Genomic DNA, 27,852 nt, shown 5'->3' on the forward strand with positions numbered 1-27,852 from the left:
CCTTTCTTCAGTTTCTTCAACTTGAGGTGATATTTCATGACCAGCAAGTTATGGTCAGAGTCCACATCTGCTCCTGGGAAAGTTTTGCAATCCAATACCTGGTTTCTGAATCTCTACCTAATCATAATGAAGTCAATGTGATACCTTCCAGTGTCTCCAGGTCTCGTCCACATATACAGCCGTTGTTTGTGGTGTTTGAACCAAGTATTAGCAAGGACTAAATTGTGATCGGTACAGAATTCAACCAGCCGACTTCTTCTTTCATTCCTTTGTCCCAATCCAAATTCTCCTACTGCATTACCTTCTCTTCCTTGGCCTACCACTGCACTCCAGCCTCCCATCACAATTAGATTCTCGTCACATTTTACATATTGTATTAAATCTTCTATCTCGTCATCATCCACTGAACTTGTAGGTATATAGACCTGCACTATTGTGGTGGGCATTGGTTTGGTGTCTATCTTGACAACAATAATCCTTTTACTATGCTGGTCATAGTAGCTTACCCACTGCCCTATTTTCTTATTCATTAATAAACCAACTCCTGTATTTTCCCTGTTTGATTTTGTGTTGATAATTCTGTAGTCGCCTGAACAAAAATCCTCCTCTTCCTGCCAAAGTACTTTACTTATACCAACTACATCTAACTTTAGTCTATCCATCTCCCTTTTTAGATTCTCTAACCTACCACGATTCAAACTTCTAACATTCCACACTCCAACTCGCAGAATATCAGTATCATTCTTCCTGATGAATGCCCCCTCTCGTATAGTCCACACCCGGAGATCAGAATGGGGGACTATCTCCAGAATATTTTATCCGGGAAGAAGCCACCATCAGTACATACCGTAATTCATACAGAGAGAGCTGCATGTGCTCGGAAGTTTTATTTTCCTGTTGCTTCCAGCCGTGTAGCATTATTAACACAGCTAAGCCATATTATTACAAGGCCATATCAGTCAATCATCCAGACTGTTGTCCTTGCAACTTCCAGAAAGCTGCTACCCCCCCTTTTGATGAACCATTAGTTAGTTTGGTCTCTCGTCAGATACCCATCCGATATGGTTGTACCTGCGGCTCGGCTATCTGCTTCACTGGGACACGCAAGCTTCCCCACGATTCACCGAGGAGGTTTTCAGATGTATTCCCCCCAATATAACAACATTATTTAGATATGAATTTCAGTAGAACTTACATCGAGCATTAGAGTACTTTTCCATCTCCTTGTGCAGGTGATACGTTGGAAATGGAGCTAATCCTTCTACACGGATGATCGCCACGTCTTTCAGTTGTAGTTGCTCTCGCTCTTTATGCAGGGCGTAGTAATGTTTACCAGTAACAAAAATAACTTTCCTGACTTCATCTGGTTTACTCCACTGATCTCCTGCAAAGCAGAGAAACGTGCAATAAAATTGACAAATGTTCTCCATTAAAAGTAATTTTACAGGGAAGAAAACATTTTTTTTCAATACTCAACAGATATATAAAGGTTTTTATTTTTTTCCAGACTCATGTAGTATTAGTTACACGAGATGCCAGTTTTGTAAAATATTGTTCATTACATACTTTTTGATTTTGATTTCTTGCAATAGAATTTAGAGATGGCTTGTTTTTCAAATCAAATATTTTAAACTGATTCTTTCTATTTCTACACATTAGCTGCCATGCTAGATTTGACAACCCCGGAAAATGACAAGTAGGGAGGAGAGTAGAATTCAAGCCAGTGAAATGAAATACCTAAGAAGTGTGTGATGGGAAAGACAGATTGCGAAATGAAGATGTAAGGAGGAAGGAATGGAAAACCTAAATGGGAACTGATAGGAGTAAACTAAGATGGTTTGGACATGTAAAGATGATGGAGATGAAGTTCGAGGGAGAGACGGAGAGGGAGACCTAGAATGAGGTGAATTCAATAAAAAGGTGTGCAATAAGAAGAAACCTGGAATGGGACAAAAAGATGGAAGAGGAATGGTGGAAGGACAGAGGAAGGTGAAGAAGTGCCATGAATGCCCCGACCCAGCAGAAGCTGGATAAGGGATAAGGAGGATGGTGGTGGACATTAAAGGTGAGTACATAAGATATATACAATCTTGCTGTACACAGATGAATACATAAGAAGAACTTTTATAAACAAGCAGGTTCTTACATTCTTAGAGAGCGAAGCACCACTTGGTCCCAAAGTGACTTCTAAGCTGGTAGAGGAATGCCTCAGTTCGCTGTTGAACCTTGGAGAGCACAATGATGTAGGTTACAGAGACATTGAGACAAATTAATAGCCCAAAGTACTTGCTTGACAAAGATCGCCATTATGTTTACTAGGACCCGAACAAGTTCTTTGGAATGTCCAAGTGTTCCATCAGGGAAGTGATCAAGAACTGCTCCAAGGTGGAAAGCAACCACAGGTGTCAAACATGGGAAGCTATTTATGAAAGGATCATATACATTACTAAAGTGCAGCCACACCTGTGATCTCTAAAGAGTAATCTGGAATACAGACTACCCATCATACAATTTGTAGCCCACAGGAAGTACAATATATTTGGCAATATATATATTGAACCAAAGGAATTAAACAGACTTACAGAAGGTCTGAGAGACCTAGGCAAGCTGTCATCATCATGGCCTTTGTAACCCTTGTGTTTCTTCTAGCATGGATATGTTTTCATGCTGGGGTTTATGCAGAATTAGTCTTATAAATTTAACATAGAGAATTTTGCATGGATGGAAAACCGACACTATGGCAACCAGTGTTTATCATCTTCTTCCTCTCAGCATGGGACGACTTTCACTCCCTGGCTACCCTGTGTTGCGGGAGTAGTATAGCTACAAGAATGCTACGAGTGCAGGTTCTTAGTTAATCGGGCGTAAATGACAAGCGGTTCAATGAATTTTACCAAAATGTTCAGTATGTTATTAGTGCATAAACATACAAAAAGCATAATTTATTGGAATTATCTAAGGTCAGTGAAGTGGAGGAATCTTCTGAGCTTTCAAATGGACCTGAAAAATGGCTGAACCAAATACAGAAATAGCTAGTACCCAGATTTTTTGAGAACTAATGTCTGAATACAGATTTCTTTACTATGCTCAATAACATACACAATGCAAAAGCTACATATATTTCCTCCACAGAAACCGGTACACATTCATTTACCCTCGATCGGAACAGAAATATCATGCCGTGTGACCGCACACGATGTTGTGCATAAATATCTGCCAATACTACTATCATCTTTACGAACTTGACAATAGAAAACAACTGAAATTTTTCACACGGGACATGAGCAGTTATTTGCAGCATTCTGAGACCCATAATTTTTGCGTAAACATTTCCCTTTGGCCTCTGTAGTTATCTATGTCTTCTCACACAAACCCACCATCAATAACATTACGGCCGATATTTTCCTGTGTATCAAAAGCAACATCAATATCACAATCACTACTTTCACTCTCAAAATCTATATCCTAGTCCTTGCTTAACAAAACTAAACTTTCCGTATCATCATTTGGTAAAACATCGTTAATTTTCAAATTTGCGATCACAAAAAGACATTTAGCTGCCATGATATCAACAACAGAACTTGTTGGTTTTACAGACGCAATGTATCATATGTAATCGATAAATACTCAATAAATATATGCACGAAATGAAAGACTGATGCTTCGTGTACAGTTATAGCTTACTACATTTGTAGTAGTTCTAGAAATATTCGCTAGATAGAAGCACAAATCAGAAGCTGCTACTTGCGTGCAGTGTACGGCACTCCACGTTGAGAGGTTAACGTGTGCCAGATCACACAAATGGCACCGTATTTTAAACGAGTTTCCACGCTTTGACTGGCATTTTGACTAGATCACAGCAAAACCCCATACACACGGTATCGTCACCGAAGACAGCAGAATTTTTGTCATAATACATATCGTGGAAATATTTATGGCCATAAAATTGTGTGCTAAATCAGCGCGTTTTGTCGATGGGTGGTGTTATCTTGTGACAGGGCATGGAATGTTGTGTGCTGGATCAGCTGCCATACTATTGAACGTAAAAATGAAATGGCGTATGGCTTTTAGTGCCGGGAGTGTCCGAGGACATGTTCGGCTCGCCAGGTGCAGGTCTTTCTATTTGACACCCGTAGGTGACCTGCGCGTCGTGATGAGGATGGAATGATGATGAAGACGACACATACACCCAGCCCCAGTGCCAGTGAAATTAACCAATGATTGTTAAAATTCCCGACCCTGCCGGGAATCAAACCCGGGACCCCTGTGACCAAAGGCCACCACGCTAACCATTTAGCTATGGAGCCAGACTATTGAATGTAGATCATGATGCTACATATTTCTTTTGATTTAATGGAACTCTTTATCTCCCCTGTGGATGGAGTGAAAGGATGGATTGTCTGTACCCCTGTATATCGTAAGAGGCTACTAAAAGGGGAACAACCAAAGAATCTGTACTCGCTCTCTCTAGTCGTCTAAGCCCAAATATATATCCACGATTCTATGCTTTCCTGTGTCACACAGAAATTTACACATACCTTTTTCTGAACCTTCATTCTCAGAGTGTCGGACCTCTTCCATTTTGTTGCCATCGGGCGAGTTGGCCGTGCGGTAAGGGGCGCGCTCCCCCTGTAGGTAGGGACTGTAGAATAACGCCCATGGTATCAACTGCCTGTCGTAAGAGGCGACTAAAAGGGGGTCCAGGAGCTCTGAACTTTAGAGCGTGGGTTGGCGACCATGGGGGCCTTAGCTGAGTCCTGGCATTGCTTCCACTTACTTGTGCCAGGCTCCTCACTTTCATCTATCCTATCCGACCACTCTTGGAAAACTCTTGTTCTTTTCCGACCCCAATGCTATTAGGTTTCCGAGGGCTAGGGAGTCTTACATTTTCGCATCTTTCATGGCCATTGTCTTCCTTTGGCCGATCATTTTTCGAAGTGTCGGATCTCTTCCATTTTTTCCCTCTGGAAAGAGGATGGTTGCCTAGTCGTACTTCCTCCTAAAACAATAATCACCACCACCACCACCATTAGGGGCGCGTGGCTGTGATCTTGCATCCAGGAGATAGTGGGTTCAAACCCTACTGTCGGCAGCCCTGAAGATGGTTTTCTGTGTTTTCCCATTTTCACACCAGGCAAATGCTGGGGCTCCACCTTAATTAAGGCCACGGCCACTTCCTTCCGATTCCTAGGCCTTTCCTATCCTATCGTCACCATAAGACCTATCTGTGTCGGTGCGACGTAAAGTAAATAGCAAAAAAAGTAATACCATTTTGCTGCCAGTTAGAGTTACGAGAGCATGGTTGCTCAGTTTTATTTCCTTTAAATCAGTTACCTCCACAACCATCACTAAACACAGACTCATTACCAGGACTGTATACTTTAGCTAAGAGCATGGGAATAATGTACTAGTATTCATTCCAAACAAGGGAGTACAATAATCTTCAGTGCAATACCGATGGGCCCTTGTTATACAAAACTATTTAAAAAAATTGTCCACTTGATTAGTAATTCGTGATGTGAACTTACCTATGACAGGAATGAAGGTTGTTTCTGGGGCCATCTCAGCAAAACTGGACGTCACCTCTGGTAACCTGAGTAGTGTCTTTGGAGTGACGATCACCAAGGGCTTCCTGAAATTCCTCAGCATCTGCAATGAAGTACAAAGCTGACATAAGTGCAAAACATTACTGTGACCTCAGATATAACTAGAAACTAACAAGGGGAGGCCAAAACTATGGCATCACCAAAGTCATTTAAACTTTCGGAGGCTGATCTATAACAAAAATAAAGAGATAAGTCAATATTTTCAACAGTTTGTGTCATTGTCATTTTTTGTTAACAAGAGATGGGCCTCCATGGCTCAGGCAGCCTCTCACCGCTGGATTCTGTAGTTCAAATCCAGGTCACTCCAAGTGAGATTTGTGCTGGACAAAGGAGAGGCAGGACAGGTTTTTTTCCATGTACTCCAGTTTTCCCTGCCATCTTTCATTCCAGCAACACTCTCCAATATCATTTCATTTCATCTGTCAGTTGTTAATCATTGCCCCAGAGGAGAGCAACAGGCTTCGGCACATTTCCTATCCTTGTTGCTAGATGGGGCTTCATTCCTTCCATTCCCGATCTAGTTGAAACTGGAAACAGGCTGGGGATTATCATTTACTGGGTGTGTGAGCCGTCTTCAGCATTAGAATTCTTCACAGGCAGGGTCCCATCCTCACAGACGTGCAGGTAGCCTATCATGAGGTGTCAATTTGGAAGACCTGCACCAGGCCACACACATTATTATTGTTATTATTATTGTTATTATTATTATTATTATTATTATTATTATTATTATTATTATTATTATTCCCGGCCAGGTCAGGGATTTTTACCTAGACCTGAGGGCTGGTTCGAGGTCCACTCAGCCTATGTGATTAGAATTGAGGAGCTGTCTGGTGGTGAGATAGCGGCCCCGGTCTAGAAAGCCAAGAATAATGGCTGAGATGATTCGTCATGCTGACCACACGACACCTCACAATCTGCAGGCCTTCGGACTGAGCAGCGATAGCTTGGTAACCCCTTCAAGGGCTGTAGTGCCATGGGGTTTATTATTATTATTATTATTATTATTATTATTATTATTATTATTATTATTATTATTATTATTATTATTATGATAGAATACCAATGTGTAAATTACATCATTTATTTTTAGTTTAAAAAATTTGTAATAAAATATGATTAAAAGAAGCAAAGCAAAGTCATCTCCATACAGGCCATGAAGGTGGAAGGTAAAGGCTTCCGCTATCTGTAACCTCGGCTCTTGATGTGGTAGAGTGGTTAGCTCCATGCCTGGCCGCCTTTGGCCCCAGGAATTAACCTGGTACTCATTTTTGGTGTAGGCTGAGTGAACCTCAGGACCATGTGCACCTCCAACAGTGAATAAAATATTACACACTGTTGTAAATATTCTAATTTTTGTAAATATTCTGTCTTAATTTATAAAGAAAAATACTATACATTTAATTATAACAGCAGCACTATACAAAACATCTGAATTAAGAATTGTTTCTATTTTTTTTTCTGCAATTGGCTTTATTTTGCCCTCAAGAATTTGTTGACCAATTTTGGGTGACCCCTCCCTCACCCTATAACTGTAGCAGTGGTCAAACGGCGAGGGCGTTGCTATTATTGCGACAAATGGCATTCTGTTTTCCAACCACTAAACTAACTACCCCTGTTTTCACAGAATTTGTTTTCCAATTGTTCAACTTTGAAATAAATAAAAACGTAAAAATCTGAGACAAGTCTGGCCTGTAACCACAAGAAAAATTCTCACTCGTACACTTTCTTTGCTACACATACAAGCATAGAATTACGGATAGATTTTTTTGAGCATAGAAGACGAGAGAGAGATTCTTATGGCAATGATTGGATAGGAAAGAAAGGAAGGGATTGTGGCCTGAATTAAGGGACAGCCTCAGCATTTGCCTGGTATGTAAAATGTAATAGAAAAACTAATGAATCATGAGTGAAAACAAATTCACAAAAACTACACTTACAAACAACATCTGACACTAAGATGAGAATACATTATTAAGAATAAAAGTAGTAACAAATTACTCTCGGCTTATGGCTGACACAGCAAGGAAGTTAACCCCTACAAAGGAAACACTCCTCTTATCTCAGAGTCACTAACTTGCTGCTCGTCCTTCATGAACTACACCAAGACGTGGTGTACATATGCGAATTATACACTAACCAACACATCGATGTAAATAAAACTACAGCTACAATGAACTATTAAACCTTACTAATTTTCACTATGCTAAACTGTACACTATGTTATACTATACTAAAGAGGTAAAGACTAGAAATACGAATATGAAAAACACAAATTAATAAAGAAAATGCACTTGATCGCGAACCATACTGAATATCATACACACCGAGCGAAGTAGCTTAACGACATGCTGAATGTATTTAAAGTTAAAAACTTCATCACTGATCCGTATTGAACTAATAATTACAATATTGTTGCACGAATTAATGTAGCAACATACGTAATATGTTATGGGACTGGTTTCGACATATGTCCATCAGCCGACACATTTTTTTAACCTCAAGATCTACAGCAAGAGTGCTCAAGAACCTCTACATGAACTTCTATTTTTAATTCAAGAAAAGTGTCATAAGTGTTACAATTGTGTTGACTTCTTGCCATTTTTGTGTCGGCTGATGATGACATGAACATATGTCGAAACCGGTCCCATAACATATTAAATATGTTGCTACATTAATTCGTGCAACACCGAACTCGATAGCTGCAGTCGCTTAAGTGCAGCCAGTATCCAGTATTCGGGAGATAGTAGATTCAAACCCCACTATTGGCAGCTTTGAAAATGGTTTTCCGTGGTTTCCCATTTTCACACCAGGCAAATGCTAGGGCTGTACCTTAATTAAGCCCATGGCCGCTTCCTTCCCACTCCTAGCTATTTCCTGTCCTATCATCGCCATAAGACCTATCTGTGTCGGTGCGACATAAAGCAACTAGCAAAAAAAAAATTTTTTTTAAATCATGCAACAATATTATTGCATTGAATAGGTGGAACATCTTTCTTTCTAGCATTGTAATGCTGAATGTACACAATGTAGTAGGCAACTAGGTTTTGAGATCTCACTCAGTTTGGAATTGGCTGGACGTCTGTGTTGCTGCACATAGTCACCAGATAGAGTCAAAATCGGCTATAATGTTCAGAGGATAGTGAGTTTTTCATTTTCACGCCCTCTGTGGCCGTTCTCTTCTTCTTGCCGATACCCTCTTCCTTCAAAGGGTTGTACTGCTTCCATTTTTTATCTTATAAAGAGAATAGTTGGCCAGCTGCACTTTTTCACCACTACTAAGCAACAGCACTCTGTCCACAGAGAAGCGCTTACCTGTCTTCTTAGCAGATGGAAGTACTGGGCTGGCGTTGTAGGATTTGCGATATGGATATTGACATCATCACCATCTGGATACGATTCCTTGGAGTCGCACAGCTGTAAGAACCGCTCCATACGACAAGAAGAATGTTCGGGTCCTGCTCCGTCATAACCGTGGGGCAGTAACATCACAAGACTATTGCAGGACAGCCACTTAGCTACAACAAACAGAATAACAACGAACTTGAAATTGTTTAATCTGAGGAGACAATAAAGGATGTGGAACTATTAGTGTATATTTTATTTCCTTCATTGTAGCCAAAGTGACACAGAAAAATGGTAAATTACTTTTATATATCAACTTGTTACACAGGAAATGTTGGATTTGGTAGTGAAACTTCAAACAATTCCCCTGGTATATACTGTATCCTCTGACTCCCCTGACTGTCGTAAAAGTGACTAAAGGGGCCCCACGGGGCTCTTAACTTGGGGAGTGTGCATTGGCGACCACGGGGCCCTCGGCTGAGTCCTGGCATTGCTTCCCCTTATTTGTGCCAGGCTCCTCACTTTCATCTATCCTATCTGACCTCCCTTGGTCAACTCTTGTTCTTTTCGACTCCAACGGTATTAGGTATCATGGACTAGGGAGTCTTTCATTTTCATGCCCTTCGTGGCCCTTGTCATTTTTTGTTTGATACCTTCATTTTATGAAGTGTTGAATCCCCTCCACACTTTCTCTCTGATTACTCTTAATAAAGGATGGTTGCCCAGGTGTACTTCCTCTTAAAGCAATAACCACCATCGCCACTACAACCAGGCAGCAATGTGCCAATACCATGAGTAAAGTGTCTGCTTGAAACATCATCAGGAAGATGACAAGCAAAGCCTGGGGAGCCGACCCATGGACACTAAGAACATCAGCCCTGGCACTAAACACGTCTGCCTCAGAGTATGGAAGGCCTCTGCTCATGCAAAGCAATGTTACTGTTAATGAAACTGCATGGATCGTGCCTGGGTGCTTGAAGCCAATCCTATTACAGAAACTGTACCCACTCATCATGATAGACCGACCTCACATCCAAAGGGACCTTGTTTCAGCTATGAAGATGACAAAGCATGAGACAGATTTCCAAGACATTGGCCCGCATCATCCAGGAAGAGTTTCCTGTGTCAAACACGGTTCCTGGACAGATCACAGGAAGCAAAGCACATCGCCAAGTGGAGAAGCGAGCCAGCTAAGCACGACATCCCAGCAAAAGACGACCTGGCACCTGGTGATGACCTGCCCTATACAGTGTGGGAGACGTTAAACCGTACAAGAGTGGAAGTGCCACACAGCAAGATCAACCAAGAGAAAAGGGGCTGTCCAGGATCCCAGCCACCTGCCTCGACTCGATCATCCGTGTACAGTGCAAGACCTGATAAGCAACTGACAAGGCCATATTAGCAGCTAACTTTTGGAATTGTACCGGAAAGCAAGTACCACCAGTCATCATCCCCCTTTCCCATTTTCTTGCCGGGTTGGGGCATTTATGAGACTTCTTCACATTCCTCTCGCCTTCCAACATTCCACTTGCATCATTTTGTCCCAGTCCAGGTTTCTTTTTCTTGCATTCCCCCTTGTTCTACGTCTCCCTCTCTTCCCCTTGAACTTCATCTTCATTATCTGTTTTGGTATTCTTTTCTCCTCCATTCTCTTTACATCCCCAAACCAACTTAATTTATTCCAATCAATTCTCTCATTTAGTTTCTCTATTGTGATTTCCTTTCTCACATCTTCATTTCTCAATTTGTCTTTCCCATCACACCTCTTAGGTATTTCATTTCGCTCACTTGAATTCTACTCTCCTCCTAACGTAGCCACACAGGCGCACATGAGATGCTGTCAGCTGGTACAGTTAATTTTATTCACATATATTCACAAATTAACACATACATAACCTTAATCAGAGTATCGCAACAAAACACTTCACTTCGAGAATATCAACAAAGCCACCATTATTAAAAAGAACTATCAATCACTGCACATGGAGATTACAACTATGAAACACAGTTGAAAACAGATGACTACTGAGAGCCTACCTCGGCATGTCAACTAACACGTGGCCAGGCTTCTAGAAAGTTACATTACGAAATATATCTTCGTGAAAATTCTAGCATGTATAATACATAGGTTATAATGTATAGAATATTCTCAATTGTTCTCGTGCCTATTACCATTCTGGAAGTTACAGTGTGTTTCACAATTGTGAAGCTTATTTCCACAAGGTACCAAATAAAATTTTTAAAAAATCGAAATTGATATTATGACGGAAAATGTACGTTGGTAGGTAGCTCCATCATACGAAAGAAAAAGAAATAGCCAAAATGACCTAAATCCATATCAAACAGGGCATTAAAAATCTTGTTTGATACCAGTAAGTACCAAATCCTGTGCCCTGAATGTGCCAATACGTACCGTATCCGTGCAGCCAATGAGAGGCCATTTTGGGTCACGTGAACAGCAGCAAAATTGCCGCGCTATGTTTACAGGACGTGAAGTGACAGTTTTCTTACGAAGTTGGTTTTGTTACTATGTGTTATTTGTTTTTCAAAAGTATGGAATCAGATATCTCAGATGAGTACTGTGATACTCCTGAAGAAGTAAATAAAGCAAGGAAGAGGGTATTGGCAAAAATACGAGAGCAAAGCGAGTGTTAAACCAAAAATTGCTTATTTCCAAAATGTCGGTGAGTTTTGTAGAGCCCGTGATTCAACAGAACAAGAAATAGTAGCGTTTTTCACGGTGCCTTCTGGGAGAATAAAGATGCTGTTTCTCAAAAATTAAATTGCTTCGTATATTGATGTTGTATCACCAGAAAGGCATCGATAGGCCTAATCAAAAGACACAATGTACGCGTGTTTCAAAGAAAATGACGATTAAATATAAAGCTAGAAGTGATTGTGGTGTTGTCAGTGTACTGGATAATATTATCCATTGTCTAGTTCACAAGTTATTTACTATATTCATGTTCTTTAGACACAAACCACAATCATAATTCCCTAAGTTCAGTACTGGTACTTTGCATTATTTTCATTGTTTTGTTCAATTTTATTTAATATTATTTAAATAATCTATGCCTTCACTGTAAATACCTTAAATCTAATTATTGTATAACTAAATACAGTCAGTTTTATTGAAGATTCTGATGACTGCAGTGAAATTTATGTCTTTCAGGTGAAGGTATTTAGAGTTTCAGTGCCAAAAAGTACCAAATCCATCATTTTCTTTTAATATTTCCCAAACCACAAAATCTTAAACAAAAATAATTTGTATAACAATGCATTTATTTTATCTGAACATAATAAAAGTGCTCAAATGAATTTTCAGTTGAAATTTTACACTCTGATTATTATTATTATTAATTATTATTATTATTATTATTATTATTATTATTATTATTATTATTATTATTATTATTATTATTATTATTATATTTATAATGATAATAATAATAAATAAATTATTATAATGTCAGTAGGAGTTTGTCCATACTGGCGGTGCAGGTCTTTAAACCACGAATTTCTCTGACTCCCCACAAACCGTTTTTCTTAAATTTTCCCCTCGATGATGAGCTGGAGAAGTTCATATCATTCACCTCTCATGATGTGCCTGAGCTTTCGCTCCTTGATGGTTGTTAGAACCTCTTTTTTTTTCTTATTTAACAAGTTGAGGACTTCCTCATTGATCTTCCTTTCTAACCAGAATATTCAAAGCATTCTTCTGCACATCTCAAAAGCTTCAATCCACTTCCCCAGCAAACAACTGGGCGTTCAGCCTTCAAAACCATACAGAAGGCAATATGTGAACTCGGAGCTGAAGGTTGAGATCCCTACTGGTGAAGAGGGCCCTCATTCTGTTGAACAAATGTTTGGCTTGCCCATTTCTAGATAAGATTTCAGTCAAGGGATCGCAATTCTTATTCACTATAGTCCTAAGGTTTTTGAAGGATGAGACTTGCCGAACAATTGTGTTATTAATGTACAGCGAGGCCTGCTTAGGTGTTTTCAGAAATGTAAAGTGGGACAAATGCTATAAAATATGGGACCCAGAATTTGGATCAAATTAAAGTTAGCACCCAATATGTTGCTAACATTGAAAAACATATTCCAGCAGCCTTCAGACACTTATAATGAATTTACATTGCTGCTGCTTTATCAGAAGATACAACACAGTTGCCATGAGTTATGAAAAAGGACCTTTATACAAATGGGTGCCAAATCAATTCTACTGTATTTGTGACCTACTGCGTGGAAAGGGACCTAAAGTTGGATTTTTCATTTTTGAGTTCTTTGTAGTTATAAAATTTGCATAAAATACTAAGCATTAAAAAAATGAGTTCATGCCTCTAAGTGCAATACTTGACTGTTGTTATTAAAAAAACACAATTACAGCTTTCACTAACTTTCTTATCAACTGTACAAAGTTTTCATGACATCGAGTGGAGAGGACTCGAACTGCTGCATAACTTAGTTTGTTAAGAAAACCCATAGGTAGTGCAAAAGTCAAAACATAAGAATGCAATTTTTACACCACAGACAAGTTTGTTCAGATCTGCTATAAAATTTCCATTGTCCCTTTGTGTGCAAGGGGTCATATTTAATTTTGCTATATAGGAATCTAATAGTATTTGTATTGTTTGTATTGACTGTACAGTAAAAAGATGACATTTAACTGGTCCTTCTTAGTCAATACAAATCAATGCATTGGTTCTAAATGAAAGATGTTTCTAAAAATTCTAGATAAGATTTGAATTAATTCATTACTTTCTCCGCTGGTGACGAAGGTGTCTATTTGTATCTGGGCCCCATTGAAGAAGTCTCCAAACTGAGCCTCCCAGATGATGAGCTTGTTGGGGCTCTCAATGCTCATGCCATATTCAAAGGCGAGAACAGCTTCTTCCGACAGCGTGCTGTTGGCAATCTGCAAGGAGAAGTTGCAGTAGGCTCACAGTAAATTAAAATGAAAATATGCAGCAAATAACTATTTTCCCATCTGGAAACAGTTTGTTACACATTCCATACATTTTTAGATGCCACACTTTCTGTGCACTGTTTAAAAAAAACAGTAGTAATTGCTTCCATATTGACCTGAACAATGACAAGTAGGGAGGCGAGTAGAATTCAGGCCAGTGAAATGAAATACCTAAGAAGTATGAGAGGAAAGACAGAGTGAGAAACAAAGATGTGAGAAAGGAGGTCAGAATGGAAAATCTAAATGAGAGATTTGATAGGAGTAAACTAAGATGGTTTGGATGGTTTGGAGGAGAAACAATTACCAAAGCAGATGATGGAGATGAAGTTTGAGGGGAAGAGAGCAAGAGGAAGAAACCTGGACTGGGATAAAATGATGGAAGAATGGTGGAAGGAGGGAGGAAGGTGGAGGAGTGCCGTAATGCCCCGACCTGGCACAAGCTGGATAAGGGGAAAGAAGGATAATGATGATGATGAGTGATTGCTCTGTGTGATTTTGCAGGGTGTCCTTGAAAAAAATTCCACGCACAACAAATGAAGGAAGAAAGGTCCTATAAACACTGGTTGCAAACCCAACATCTTCGGAGTTATGGACCTTTACCCCTACTATCAATGATCACGATGTTCCAATAACTTACAGAGGGTCGTATGCAGATGATATTGCTATCTTAGCTCATTCTGAAAAGGATATGAGTAAGGTGCTAAGCACATTCAACAAATCCTTAGGAAAATGTAAACTAAAACTAAATATAAAGAAAACAAAATTCATGATAGTAGACAAAAAGAAGCCTAGAGTTAGAAACAACTTCAAATTAAAGGATACACCAATAGAACAAGTCACAGAATTCTCCTATTTGGGTAGTGTAATTACTTCTGATGACAGGTCCCTTTCAGAAAAGAAGAGAAGAATAGTGGTATCAAAACAAGCCTTCCAAAATAAGGAAAACTTTGTTAAACAACCATCTCAGTTTGGAGACCAGAAAATCATTTCTCAAGACCTTGTTTGGAGTGTGCTACTGTATGGATGCGAAACCTGAACATTAGGGAAACATGAAAAACAAAACTTGAGGCTGGGGAAACATGGTTTTGGAGAAGAATTACAAAAAAATGTTGGATCGATAGAAAACAAATGACCTCGTTTTAAAGAACATTAAGGAGGATTGATGTCTATTAAACACGATAAAGAAGAGGAAAACAAAGTTCTGTTCTAGGTGATTTACGACAAAAGAGTAGCGTTACAAAATTGTTGCAAAGTTTGGGCTGGGAAGAATTGAGAGAGAAAGAAGGAGAGCTGCTCGACTAAGTGGTATGTGCTGTTGTTTATAAGTTTCATTTCCGTATTGATGGATATTACTTTACATAAAAACAATATATATACAATTCTCCACCTTATCAATACGAGTTTATTTTACATTACAAATATTCAAGACTAGTTTCGACCCCTATGGGGTCATCCTCAGTTGACAATTGTAAATTGTTCATAAAAACATCACATAGTAAAAATTAGACTAGTTTAGGCTGATCATTAATGTTTGGTGTGTCTAGTACATGACTAGTGTGCATTGTTCATAGAGACACGTATTACCTTACTGCTACTACTATCCAATTTTAAGTTATATAGTATGGAATACAGATATGTTTGTGTAATTCTACAGTGACAAGTTCAAATATTTACAGAATTGGCTGTTGATTAGTCACAATGATATAATAGAACACAGGCTTGAACATTTTTGATTTAAGTATCAGTGCAATATCTTGCTTTTGTACATACTAGAAGCTAAATTCATTTTGTAAAGTCATTACATACTGATTGAAACTTAGTGTGAGGTTAAAATTGAATAAAAATATATGCTAATGTGGATATTAAAATATTGTTAAAATGGGCATATAATCAAAAACAGTGGTATGTATGCCACACATGTCTAGTATAAAAACTCATTACACTGGTGCTGTTAGTGTGCAGTACAGCATATACACTGATTTGGAATAAATGGATTTGTATATATATCGTTCCAACAAAGTGGATCCATAAAAATATAAGATGTATAGGTAATTAGTATTATAATGATCCACTGCAAATTAGGTAATGCTGTTGTTTATCTGAAGATCTATTGGCAGCTACAGATGTTAAAGTTATTAAAAATGTTAATGGAGCATGTTTTCTTCCGTAGACGCGATGTTTAAGATTGGTGGCATTAGTCAAATATGATGAAAGTTATGCGTCTTGGTGCGTTCTGGAAGCTGGTATGTTATGAGAAACCAAGGTGGAGTGTCTGGAAATAGAAATAAAAATGTGATAATGTTGTGGATAGAAAGTGTGATAGTGAAACGTATGTCGTTTACTTACGTAAAGTGCTGGAGCCGTGCGTTCTTAGTAGCTGCCTGTTGGGATCTGGTGCGCGTAGCTCTGAGATTGTAGTTAGCGGCGGTAGAGGGGAGGTTTGGGGGGATAGGTGGAGTGTTAGTAATAGGAGTGGGGTTGGAGGGGAGAGGGTTTTGAGGCGGTTGATTTGAACATATCGATTTTTGCTTGTTTATTCTTTTGATATAGAAATCTTTTAATAAGGGAATTACTGCATGAAAAAGAATGTTGTTTCTGTCTATACTTTCATTTAGGTTGGAGTTTGGATTCACATATTTGTCTAAATTTATATAAAATTCTTCTATTATACTGAGTAAGGGACTTTTTGGGTTCATGTTAAGGATTTGCATGTCGTTCTTAATGTCTGTGAAATTATGTTTTTGATCGTCAATATGCTGACCCATAGCTGAAAAATGTCTGTGTTTGACGGCGTTTACATGTTCATTATATCGTATTAAAAAACTTCTACCGGTAAGTCCTATATAGCTGGCTTGGCAGTCGTTACATTTTAGGCGATAGACTCCTGAATGATTGTATTTGTTTGTGTTATTAACTAATTTGGAATTGTATAGTATGTTGGTGTTGTTGCGTGCTGTTTTGTATGCTATTTTTAGGCCTTGTTTTTTGAAGATGTTTGTTATGGGATGTATATGGTTATTGTTATAAGTAAACAGTGCATATTCTTTTTTATTTTTAGTGATTCTGGTTAACTTGGTTTTAGGTTGATTTTTGACTTTATTGATGATCCGGTTTATCATTTCTCTTTTGTATCCATTTTGTTTTGCTATTTCATGGATTGTGTTTAGTTCTTTATTTAGATTTTCTTTTGAAAGTGGAATGTTGTATGCTCTATGAATCATACTATAGTATGCAGCTCTTTTATGGGCATGTGGGTGGGTGGAGTCTATCTTTATTGTATTTGATGTATGGGTAGGTTTCCTATATATATTGTATGTTAGGTGGTTGTTATGTCTGGTTATGGATATATCTAAGTAGTTTATGGTGTTGTTGTGTTCAGTGTCCATGGTAAATTTAATGTGGGGATCTATTTTATTTAGTTGTTCTAGGATTATGTTTTCATTAGTATGTCTGTTGTCCATGATTATAAATGCATCATCGACAAACCTGCACCAATAGATTATATTTTCTATTTTTTTAATTTCTTGATGTTCTAAGTGATCCATATATATATCAGCTATTATGCCTGATATTGGTGATCCCATGGGTAATCCTTTTTGTTGATAAATAGTGTCATGGAACTTGAAATAGTTGTTATTGATAGCAAATTGTAGAAGTTTAATAAATTCATCTATTTCCAATTTGCTTAGCTTACTGTGGTTATAAAGGTTGGATTCTATGATAGTGATAGTTTTTTGTGTGGGTATATTAGGATACATGTTTGTTATATCATATGTAGCTAGCTTGTAAAAATGTTCTATTCTAATATTCTTAGTAATGTTGCAAAAATCTATTGAGTTTTTTATGGTTTTGTTTGCTTGAAAAACATAATGTTTTTTGAGGAATTTTTGTATGTATTTGGATAATTTATAAATAGGGCTTGGTCTATAATTTATTATGGGTCTCATAGGAATGTTGTTTTTATGGATCTTAGGATAAGCTTTAGCTGTAGGTATCCCTGGATTCATAGTGGTTAATTTTGCAGTTTCCTGTTCGTTCATAAGAAAATTGGTGTTTTTTAGGAGAATTTTTAAGTTTTTCTGGATACTGTTAGTGGGATCTTTAGTCTTAATTTGAAAGGTTTCATCTTGAAAGCAGGTTTTTGTTTTTGTTATATATTCCTCTTTATCCATAATAACTGTAGTGTTTCCTTTATCTGCCTTTGTTACTATTAAGTTATTTTGCTGTATTTTATTTTTGAGTACCTTAATTTGTGTTTGGTTTGTGATATCTTGATTCTGAGGTTTTTGAGTGATCTTATCAACATATTGTGGTAGTGTTTTTTTGATTTCATGTCTAATTTCATTTTGTTTTTCTTGGGGTATTTTATTTAGAGCATCTTCTGTTTCAGTAATAATGGTGGCTATGTTTTCAAATACTGAATAGTTTTTCCAGTTATGTTTTGGTCCCTTGCTCAGTATAATTGTTTCTTTTTCATTGAATGTTGTGTTAGTTAGGTTTTGGAGTGGGGGATGGAAAGTATGTTGGTTGTTATCAATAGAAACAGTAATATGTTGTCTATGTTGTGTATGGTTGGTTTGGTTTAGTGATGTCTTGAGTGCGTTAAGTTTCTTGTTTAAGGTATTCTGCTTCTGTATGGCTATGTTTTCTATCTTTTCGTTAGTTATTTGTTGGAAATTGCTCCAGTATGTGTGTGGTAGCTCATGTGAGGCTTTAAGGTGCGCTTCATACATTTGTGTGTTTAGGTGTTGTTTTTTCCTATACATGAATTTAATTTCTTCTTTCAGCCATATTCGATTGGTTTTGTTTTGGGTGTTTTGGGTTTGATATGTGCTTCTATGTTTATTATTATATTTCCTAAGAAATTTAGGAGTTAGATTATTAAGTAGGCATTGTTTTAAGAAAGTGATGTTTTTGACAATATTTGTGATCTTAATCTTCAGATTTTGATATCTGTGTGCTATTCTTCTTGCCTGGTTGGCTTTTCCACTGTTGTTTATAAGTTTCATTTCCGTATTGATGGATATTACTTTACATAAAAACAATATATATACAATTCTCCACCTTATCAATACGAGTTTATTTTACATTACAAATATTCAAGACTAGTTTCGACCCCTATGGGGTCATCCTCAGTTGACAATTGTAAATTGTTCATAAAAACATCACATAGTAAAAATTAGACTAGTTTAGGCTGATCATTAATGTTTGGTGTGTCTAGTACATGACTAGTGTGCATTGTTCATAGAGACACGTATTACCTTACTGCTACTACTATCCAATTTTAAGTTATATAGTATGGAATACAGATATGTTTGTGTAATTCTACAGTGACAAGTTCAAATATTTACAGAATTGGCTGTTGATTAGTCACAATGATATAATAGAACACAGGTTTGAACATTTTTGATTTAAGTATCAGTGCAATATCTTGCTTTTGTACATACTAGAAGCTAAATTCATTTTGTAAAGTCATTACATACTGATTGAAACTTAGTGTGAGGTTAAAATTGAATAAAAATATATGCTAATGTGGATATTAAAATATTGTTAAAATGGGCATATAATCAAAAACAGTGGTATGTATGCCACACATGTCTAGTATAAAAACTCATTACACTGGTGCTGTTAGTGTGCAGTACAGCATATACACTGATTTGGAATAAATGGATTTGTATATATATCGTTCCAACAAAGTGGATCCATAAAAATATAAGATGTATAGGTAATTAGTATTATAATGATCCACTGCAAATTAGGTAATGCTGTTGTTTATCTGAAGATCTATTGGCAGCTACAGATGTTAAAGTTATTAAAAATGTTAATGGAGCATGTTTTCTTCCGTAGACGCGATGTTTAAGATTGGTGGCATTAGTCAAATATGATGAAAGTTATGCGTCTTGGTGCGTTCTGGAAGCTGGTATGTTATGAGAAACCAAGGTGGAGTGTCTGGAAATAGAAATAAAAATGTGATAATGTTGTGGATAGAAAGTGTGATAGTGAAACGTATGTCGTTTACTTACGTAAAGTGCTGGAGCCGTGCGTTCTTAGTAGCTGCCTGTTGGGATCTGGTGCGCGTAGCTCTGAGATTGTAGTTAGCGGCGGTAGAGGGGAGGTTTGGGGGGATAGGTGGAGTGTTAGTAATAGGAGTGGGGTTGGAGGGGAGAGGGTTTTGAGGCGGTTGATTTGAACATATCGATTTTTGCTTGTTTATTCTTTTGATATAGAAATCTTTTAATAAGGGAATTACTGCATGAAAAAGAATGTTGTTTCTGTCTATACTTTCATTTAGGTTGGAGTTTGGATTCACATATTTGTCTAAATTTATATAAAATTCTTCTATTATACTGAGTAAGGGACTTTTTGGGTTCATGTTAAGGATTTGCATGTCGTTCTTAATGTCTGTGAAATTATGTTTTTGATCGTCAATATGCTGACCCATAGCTGAAAAATGTCTGTGTTTGACGGCGTTTACATGTTCATTATATCGTATTAAAAAACTTCTACCGGTAAGTCCTATATAGCTGGCTTGGCAGTCGTTACATTTTAGGCGATAGACTCCTGAATGATTGTATTTGTTTGTGTTATTAACTAATTTGGAATTGTATAGTATGTTGGTGTTGTTGCGTGCTGTTTTGTATGCTATTTTTAGGCCTTGTTTTTTGAAGATGTTTGTTATGGGATGTATATGGTTATTGTTATAAGTAAACAGTGCATATTCTTTTTTATTTTTAGTGATTCTGGTTAACTTGGTTTTAGGTTGATTTTTGACTTTATTGATGATCCGGTTTATCATTTCTCTTTTGTATCCATTTTGTTTTGCTATTTCATGGATTGTGTTTAGTTCTTTATTTAGATTTTCTTTTGAAAGTGGAATGTTGTATGCTCTATGAATCATACTATAGTATGCAGCTCTTTTATGGGCATGTGGGTGGGTGGAGTCTATCTTTATTGTATTTGATGTATGGGTAGGTTTCCTATATATATTGTATGTTAGGTGGTTGTTATGTCTGGTTATGGATATATCTAAGTAGTTTATGGTGTTGTTGTGTTCAGTGTCCATGGTAAATTTAATGTGGGGATCTATTTTATTTAGTTGTTCTAGGATTATGTTTTCATTAGTATGTCTGTTGTCCATGATTATAAATGCATCATCGACAAACCTGCACCAATAGATTATATTTTCTATTTTTTTAATTTCTTGATGTTCTAAGTGATCCATATATATATCAGCTATTATGCCTGATATTGGTGATCCCATGGGTAATCCTTTTTGTTGATAAATAGTGTCATGGAACTTGAAATAGTTGTTATTGATAGCAAATTGTAGAAGTTTAATAAATTCATCTATTTCCAATTTGCTTAGCTTACTGTGGTTATAAAGGTTGGATTCTATGATAGTGATAGTTTTTTGTGTGGGTATATTAGGATACATGTTTGTTATATCATATGTAGCTAGCTTGTAAAAATGTTCTATTCTAATATTCTTAGTAATGTTGCAAAAATCTATTGAGTTTTTTATGGTTTTGTTTGCTTGAAAAACATAATGTTTTTTGAGGAATTTTTGTATGTATTTGGATAATTTATAAATAGGGCTTGGTCTATAATTTATTATGGGTCTCATAGGAATGTTGTTTTTATGGATCTTAGGATAAGCTTTAGCTGTAGGTATCCCTGGATTCATAGTGGTTAATTTTGCAGTTTCCTGTTCGTTCATAAGAAAATTGGTGTTTTTTAGGAGAATTTTTAAGTTTTTCTGGATACTGTTAGTGGGATCTTTAGTCTTAATTTGAAAGGTTTCATCTTGAAAGCAGGTTTTTGTTTTTGTTATATATTCCTCTTTATCCATAATAACTGTAGTGTTTCCTTTATCTGCCTTTGTTACTATTAAGTTATTTTGCTGTATTTTATTTTTGAGTACCTTAATTTGTGTTTGGTTTGTGATATCTTGATTCTGAGGTTTTTGAGTGATCTTATCAACATATTGTGGTAGTGTTTTTTTGATTTCATATCTAATTTCATTTTGTTTTTCTTGGGGTATTTTATTTAGAGCATCTTCTGTTTCAGTAATAATGGTGGCTATGTTTTCAAATACTGAATAGTTTTTCCAGTTATGTTTTGGTCCCTTGCTCAGTATAATTGTTTCTTTTTCATTGAATGTTGTGTTAGTTAGGTTTTGGAGTGGGGGATGGAAAGTATGTTGGTTGTTATCAATAGAAACAGTAATATGTTGTCTATGTTGTGTATGGTTGGTTTGGTTTAGTGATGTCTTGAGTGCGTTAAGTTTCTTGTTTAAGGTATTCTACTTCTGTATGGCTATGTTTTCTATCTTTTCGTTAGTTATTTGTTGGAAATTGCTCCAGTATGTGTGTGGTAGCTCATGTGAGGCTTTAAGGTGCGCTTCATACATTTGTGTGTTTAGGTGTTGTTTTTTCCTATACATGAATTTAATTTCTTCTTTCAGCCATATTCGATTGGTTTTGTTTTGGGTGTTTTGGGTTTGATATGTGCTTCTATGTTTATTATTATATTTCCTAAGAAATTTAGGAGTTAGATTATTAAGTAGGCATTGTTTTAAGAAAGTGATGTTTTTGACAATATTTGTGATCTTAATCTTCAGATTTTGATATCTGTGTGCTATTCTTCTTGCCTGGTTGGCTTTTCCACTGTTGTTTATAAGTTTCATTTCCGTATTGATGGATATTACTTTACATAAAAACAATATATATACAATTCTCCACCTTATCAATACGAGTTTATTTTACATTACAAATATTCAAGACTAGTTTCGACCCCTATGGGGTCATCCTCAGTTGACAATTGTAAATTGTTCATAAAAACATCACATAGTAAAAATTAGACTAGTTTAGGCTGATCATTAATGTTTGGTGTGTCTAGTACATGACTAGTGTGCATTGTTCATAGAGACACGTATTACCTTACTGCTACTACTATCCAATTTTAAGTTATATAGTATGGAATACAGATATGTTTGTGTAATTCTACAGTGACAAGTTCAAATATTTACAGAATTGGCTGTTGATTAGTCACAATGATATAATAGAACACAGGCTTGAACATTTTTGATTTAAGTATCAGTGCAATATCTTGCTTTTGTACATACTAGAAGCTAAATTCATTTTGTAAAGTCATTACATACTGATTGAAACTTAGTGTGAGGTTAAAATTGAATAAAAATATATGCTAATGTGGATATTAAAATATTGTTAAAATGGGCATATAATCAAAAACAGTGGTATGTATGCCACACATGTCTAGTATAAAAACTCATTACACTGGTGCTGTTAGTGTGCAGTACAGCATATACACTGATTTGGAATAAATGGATTTGTATATATATCGTTCCAACAAAGTGGATCCATAAAAATATAAGATGTATAGGTAATTAGTATTATAATGATCCACTGCAAATTAGGTAATGCTGTTGTTTATCTGAAGATCTATTGGCAGCTACAGATGTTAAAGTTATTAAAAATGTTAATGGAGCATGTTTTCTTCCGTAGACGCGATGTTTAAGATTGGTGGCATTAGTCAAATATGATGAAAGTTATGCGTCTTGGTGCGTTCTGGAAGCTGGTATGTTATGAGAAACCAAGGTGGAGTGTCTGGAAATAGAAATAAAAATGTGATAATGTTGTGGATAGAAAGTGTGATAGTGAAACGTATGTCGTTTACTTACGTAAAGTGCTGGAGCCGTGCGTTCTTAGTAGCTGCCTGTTGGGATCTGGTGCGCGTAGCTCTGAGATTGTAGTTAGCGGCGGTAGAGGGGAGGTTTGGGGGGATAGGTGGAGTGTTAGTAATAGGAGTGGGGTTGGAGGGGAGAGGGTTTTGAGGCGGTTGATTTGAACATATCGATTTTTGCTTGTTTATTCTTTTGATATAGAAATCTTTTAATAAGGGAATTACTGCATGAAAAAGAATGTTGTTTCTGTCTATACTTTCATTTAGGTTGGAGTTTGGATTCACATATTTGTCTAAATTTATATAAAATTCTTCTATTATACTGAGTAAGGGACTTTTTGGGTTCATGTTAAGGATTTGCATGTCGTTCTTAATGTCTGTGAAATTATGTTTTTGATCGTCAATATGCTGACCCATAGCTGAAAAATGTCTGTGTTTGACGGCGTTTACATGTTCATTATATCGTATTAAAAAACTTCTACCGGTAAGTCCTATATAGCTGGCTTGGCAGTCGTTACATTTTAGGCGATAGACTCCTGAATGATTGTATTTGTTTGTGTTATTAACTAATTTGGAATTGTATAGTATGTTGGTGTTGTTGCGTGCTGTTTTGTATGCTATTTTTAGGCCTTGTTTTTTGAAGATGTTTGTTATGGGATGTATATGGTTATTGTTATAAGTAAACAGTGCATATTCTTTTTTATTTTTAGTGATTCTGGTTAACTTGGTTTTAGGTTGATTTTTGACTTTATTGATGATCCGGTTTATCATTTCTCTTTTGTATCCATTTTGTTTTGCTATTTCATGGATTGTGTTTAGTTCTTTATTTAGATTTTCTTTTGAAAGTGGAATGTTGTATGCTCTATGAATCAAACTATAGTATGCAGCTCTTTTATGGGCATGTGGGTGGGTGGAGTCTATCTTTATTGTATTTGATGTATGGGTAGGTTTCCTATATATATTGTATGTTAGGTGGTTGTTATGTCTGGTTATGGATATATCTAAGTAGTTTATGGTGTTGTTGTGTTCAGTGTCCATGGTAAATTTAATGTGGGGATCTATTTTATTTAGTTGTTCTAGGATTATGTTTTCATTAGTATGTCTGTTGTCCATGATTATAAATGCATCATCGACAAACCTGCACCAATAGATTATATTTTCTATTTTTTTAATTTCTTGATGTTCTAAGTGATCCATATATATATCAGCTATTATGCCTGATATTGGTGATCCCATGGGTAATCCTTTTTGTTGATAAATAGTGTCATGGAACTTGAAATAGTTGTTATTGATAGCAAATTGTAGAAGTTTAATAAATTCATCTATTTCCAATTTGCTTAGCTTACTGTGGTTATAAAGGTTGGATTCTATGATAGTGATAGTTTTTTGTGTGGGTATATTAGGATACATGTTTGTTATATCATATGTAGCTAGCTTGTAAAAATGTTCTATTCTAATATTCTTAGTAATGTTGCAAAAATCTATTGAGTTTTTTATGGTTTTGTTTGCTTGAAAAACATAATGTTTTTTGAGGAATTTTTGTATGTATTTGGATAATTTATAAATAGGGCTTGGTCTATAATTTATTATGGGTCTCATAGGAATGTTGTTTTTATGGATCTTAGGATAAGCTTTAGCTGTAGGTATCCCTGGATTCATAGTGGTTAATTTTGCAGTTTCCTGTTCGTTCATAAGAAAATTAAGAAAAACATTACTAAGAATATTAGAATAGAACATTTTTACAAGCTAGCTACATATGATATAACAAACATGTATCCTAATATACCCACACAAAAAACTATCACTATCATAGAATCCAACCTTTATAACCACAGTAAGCTAAGCAAATTGGAAATAGATGAATTTATTAAACTTCTACAATTTGCTATCAATAACAACTATTTCAAGTTCCATGACACTATTTATCAACAAAAAGGATTACCCATGGGATCACCAATATCAGGCATAATAGCTGATATATATATGGATCACTTAGAACATCAAGAAATTAAAAAAATAGAAAATATAATCTATTGGTGCAGGTTTGTCGATGATGCATTTATAATCATGGACAACAGACATACTAATGAAAACATAATCCTAGAACAACTAAATAAAATAGATCCCCACATTAAATTTACCATGGACACTGAACACAACAACACCATAAACTACTTAGATATATCCATAACCAGACATAACAACCACCTAACATACAATATATATAGGAAACCTACCCATACATCAAATACAATAAAGATAGACTCCACCCACCCACATGCCCATAAAAGAGCTGCATACTATAGTATGATTCATAGAGCATACAACATTCCACTTTCAAAAGAAAATCTAAATAAAGAACTAAACACAATCCATGAAATAGCAAAACAAAATGGATACAAAAGAGAAATGATAAACCGGATCATCAATAAAGTCAAAAATCAACCTAAAACCAAGTTAACCAGAATCACTAAAAATAAAAAAGAATATGCACTGTTTACTTATAACAATAACCATATACATCCCATAACAAACATCTTCAAAAAACAAGGCCTAAAAATAGCATACAAAACAGCACGCAACAACACCAACATACTATATAATTCCAAATTAGTTAATAACACAAACAAATACAATCATTCAGGAGTCTATCGCCTAAAATGTAACGACTGCCAAGCCAGCTATATAGGACTTACCGGTAGAAGTTTTTTAATACGATATAATGAACATGTAAACGCCGTCAAACACAGACATTTTTCAGCTATGGGTCAGCATATTGACGATCAAAAACATAATTTCACAGACATTAAGAACGACATGCAAATCCTTAACATGAACCCAAAAAGTCCCTTACTCAGTATAATAGAAGAATTTTATATAAATTTAGACAAATATGTGAATCCAAACTCCAACCTAAATGAAAGTATAGACAGAAACAACATTCTTTTTCATGCAGTAATTCCCTTATTAAAAGATTTCTATATCAAAAGAATAAACAAGCAAAAATCGATATGTTCAAATCAACCGCCTCAAAACCCTCTCCCCTCCAACCCCACTCCTATTACTAACACTCCACCTATCCCCCCAAACCTCCCCTCTACCGCCGCTAACTACAATCTCAGAGCTACGCGCACCAGATCCCAACAGGCAGCTACTAAGAACGCACGGCTCCAGCACTTTACGTAAGTAAACGACATACGTTTCACTATCACACTTTCTATCCACAACATTATCACATTTTTATTTCTATTTCCAGACACTCCACCTTGGTTTCTCATAACATACCAGCTTCCAGAACGCACCAAGACGCATAACTTTCATCATATTTGACTAATGCCACCAATCTTAAACATCGCGTCTACGGAAGAAAACATGCTCCATTAACATTTTTAATAACTTTAACATCTGTAGCTGCCAATAGATCTTCAGATAAACAACAGCATTACCTAATTTGCAGTGGATCATTATAATACTAATTACCTATACATCTTATATTTTTATGGATCCACTTTGTTGGAACGATATATATACAAATCCATTTATTCCAAATCAGTGTATATGCTGTACTGCACACTAACAGCACCAGTGTAATGAGTTTTTATACTAGACATGTGTGGCATACATACCACTGTTTTTGATTATATGCCCATTTTAACAATATTTTAATATCCACATTAGCATATATTTTTATTCAATTTTAACCTCACACTAAGTTTCAATCAGTATGTAATGACTTTACAAAATGAATTTAGCTTCTAGTATGTACAAAAGCAAGATATTGCACTGATACTTAAATCAAAAATGTTCAAGCCTGTGTTCTATTATATCATTGTGACTAATCAACAGCCAATTCTGTAAATATTTGAACTTGTCACTGTAGAATTACACAAACATATCTGTATTCCATACTATATAACTTAAAATTGGATAGTAGTAGCAGTAAGGTAATACGTGTCTCTATGAACAATGCACACTAGTCATGTACTAGACACACCAAACATTAATGATCAGCCTAAACTAGTCTAATTTTTACTATGTGATGTTTTTATGAACAATTTACAATTGTCAACTGAGGATGACCCCATAGGGGTCGAAACTAGTCTTGAATATTTGTAATGTAAAATAAACTCGTATTGATAAGGTGGAGAATTGTATATATATTGTTTTTATGTAAAGTAATATCCATCAATACGGAAATGAAACTTATAAACAACAGTGGAAAAGCCAACC

At 36.1% G+C, this 27,852-nt stretch overlaps 1 protein-coding gene across 1 annotated transcript in view; it reads right to left on the bottom strand.

Moving 5' to 3' along the window:
* The window catches only part of LOC136884541 (probable 2-oxoadipate dehydrogenase complex component E1 homolog), a 112,844-nt gene that overhangs the window by 14,760 nt on the left and 70,232 nt on the right, over window positions 1-27,852 (bottom strand). Inside the window, exons 14-17 of the mRNA XM_067156792.2 lie at window positions 13,713-13,869; window positions 8,922-9,124; window positions 5,529-5,649; window positions 1,196-1,384 (exon numbers count right to left, since the gene is read on the bottom strand). Coding sequence (XP_067012893.2) covers window positions 1,196-1,384; window positions 5,529-5,649; window positions 8,922-9,124; window positions 13,713-13,869 — 670 coding nt within the window. The remainder of the gene's footprint in view (window positions 1-1,195; window positions 1,385-5,528; window positions 5,650-8,921; window positions 9,125-13,712; window positions 13,870-27,852) is intronic.

Source organism: Anabrus simplex, chromosome 12, assembly GCF_040414725.1.
Source record: "Anabrus simplex isolate iqAnaSimp1 chromosome 12, ASM4041472v1, whole genome shotgun sequence".
NCBI classification, from domain to species: Eukaryota; Metazoa; Arthropoda; class Insecta; order Orthoptera; family Tettigoniidae; genus Anabrus; species Anabrus simplex.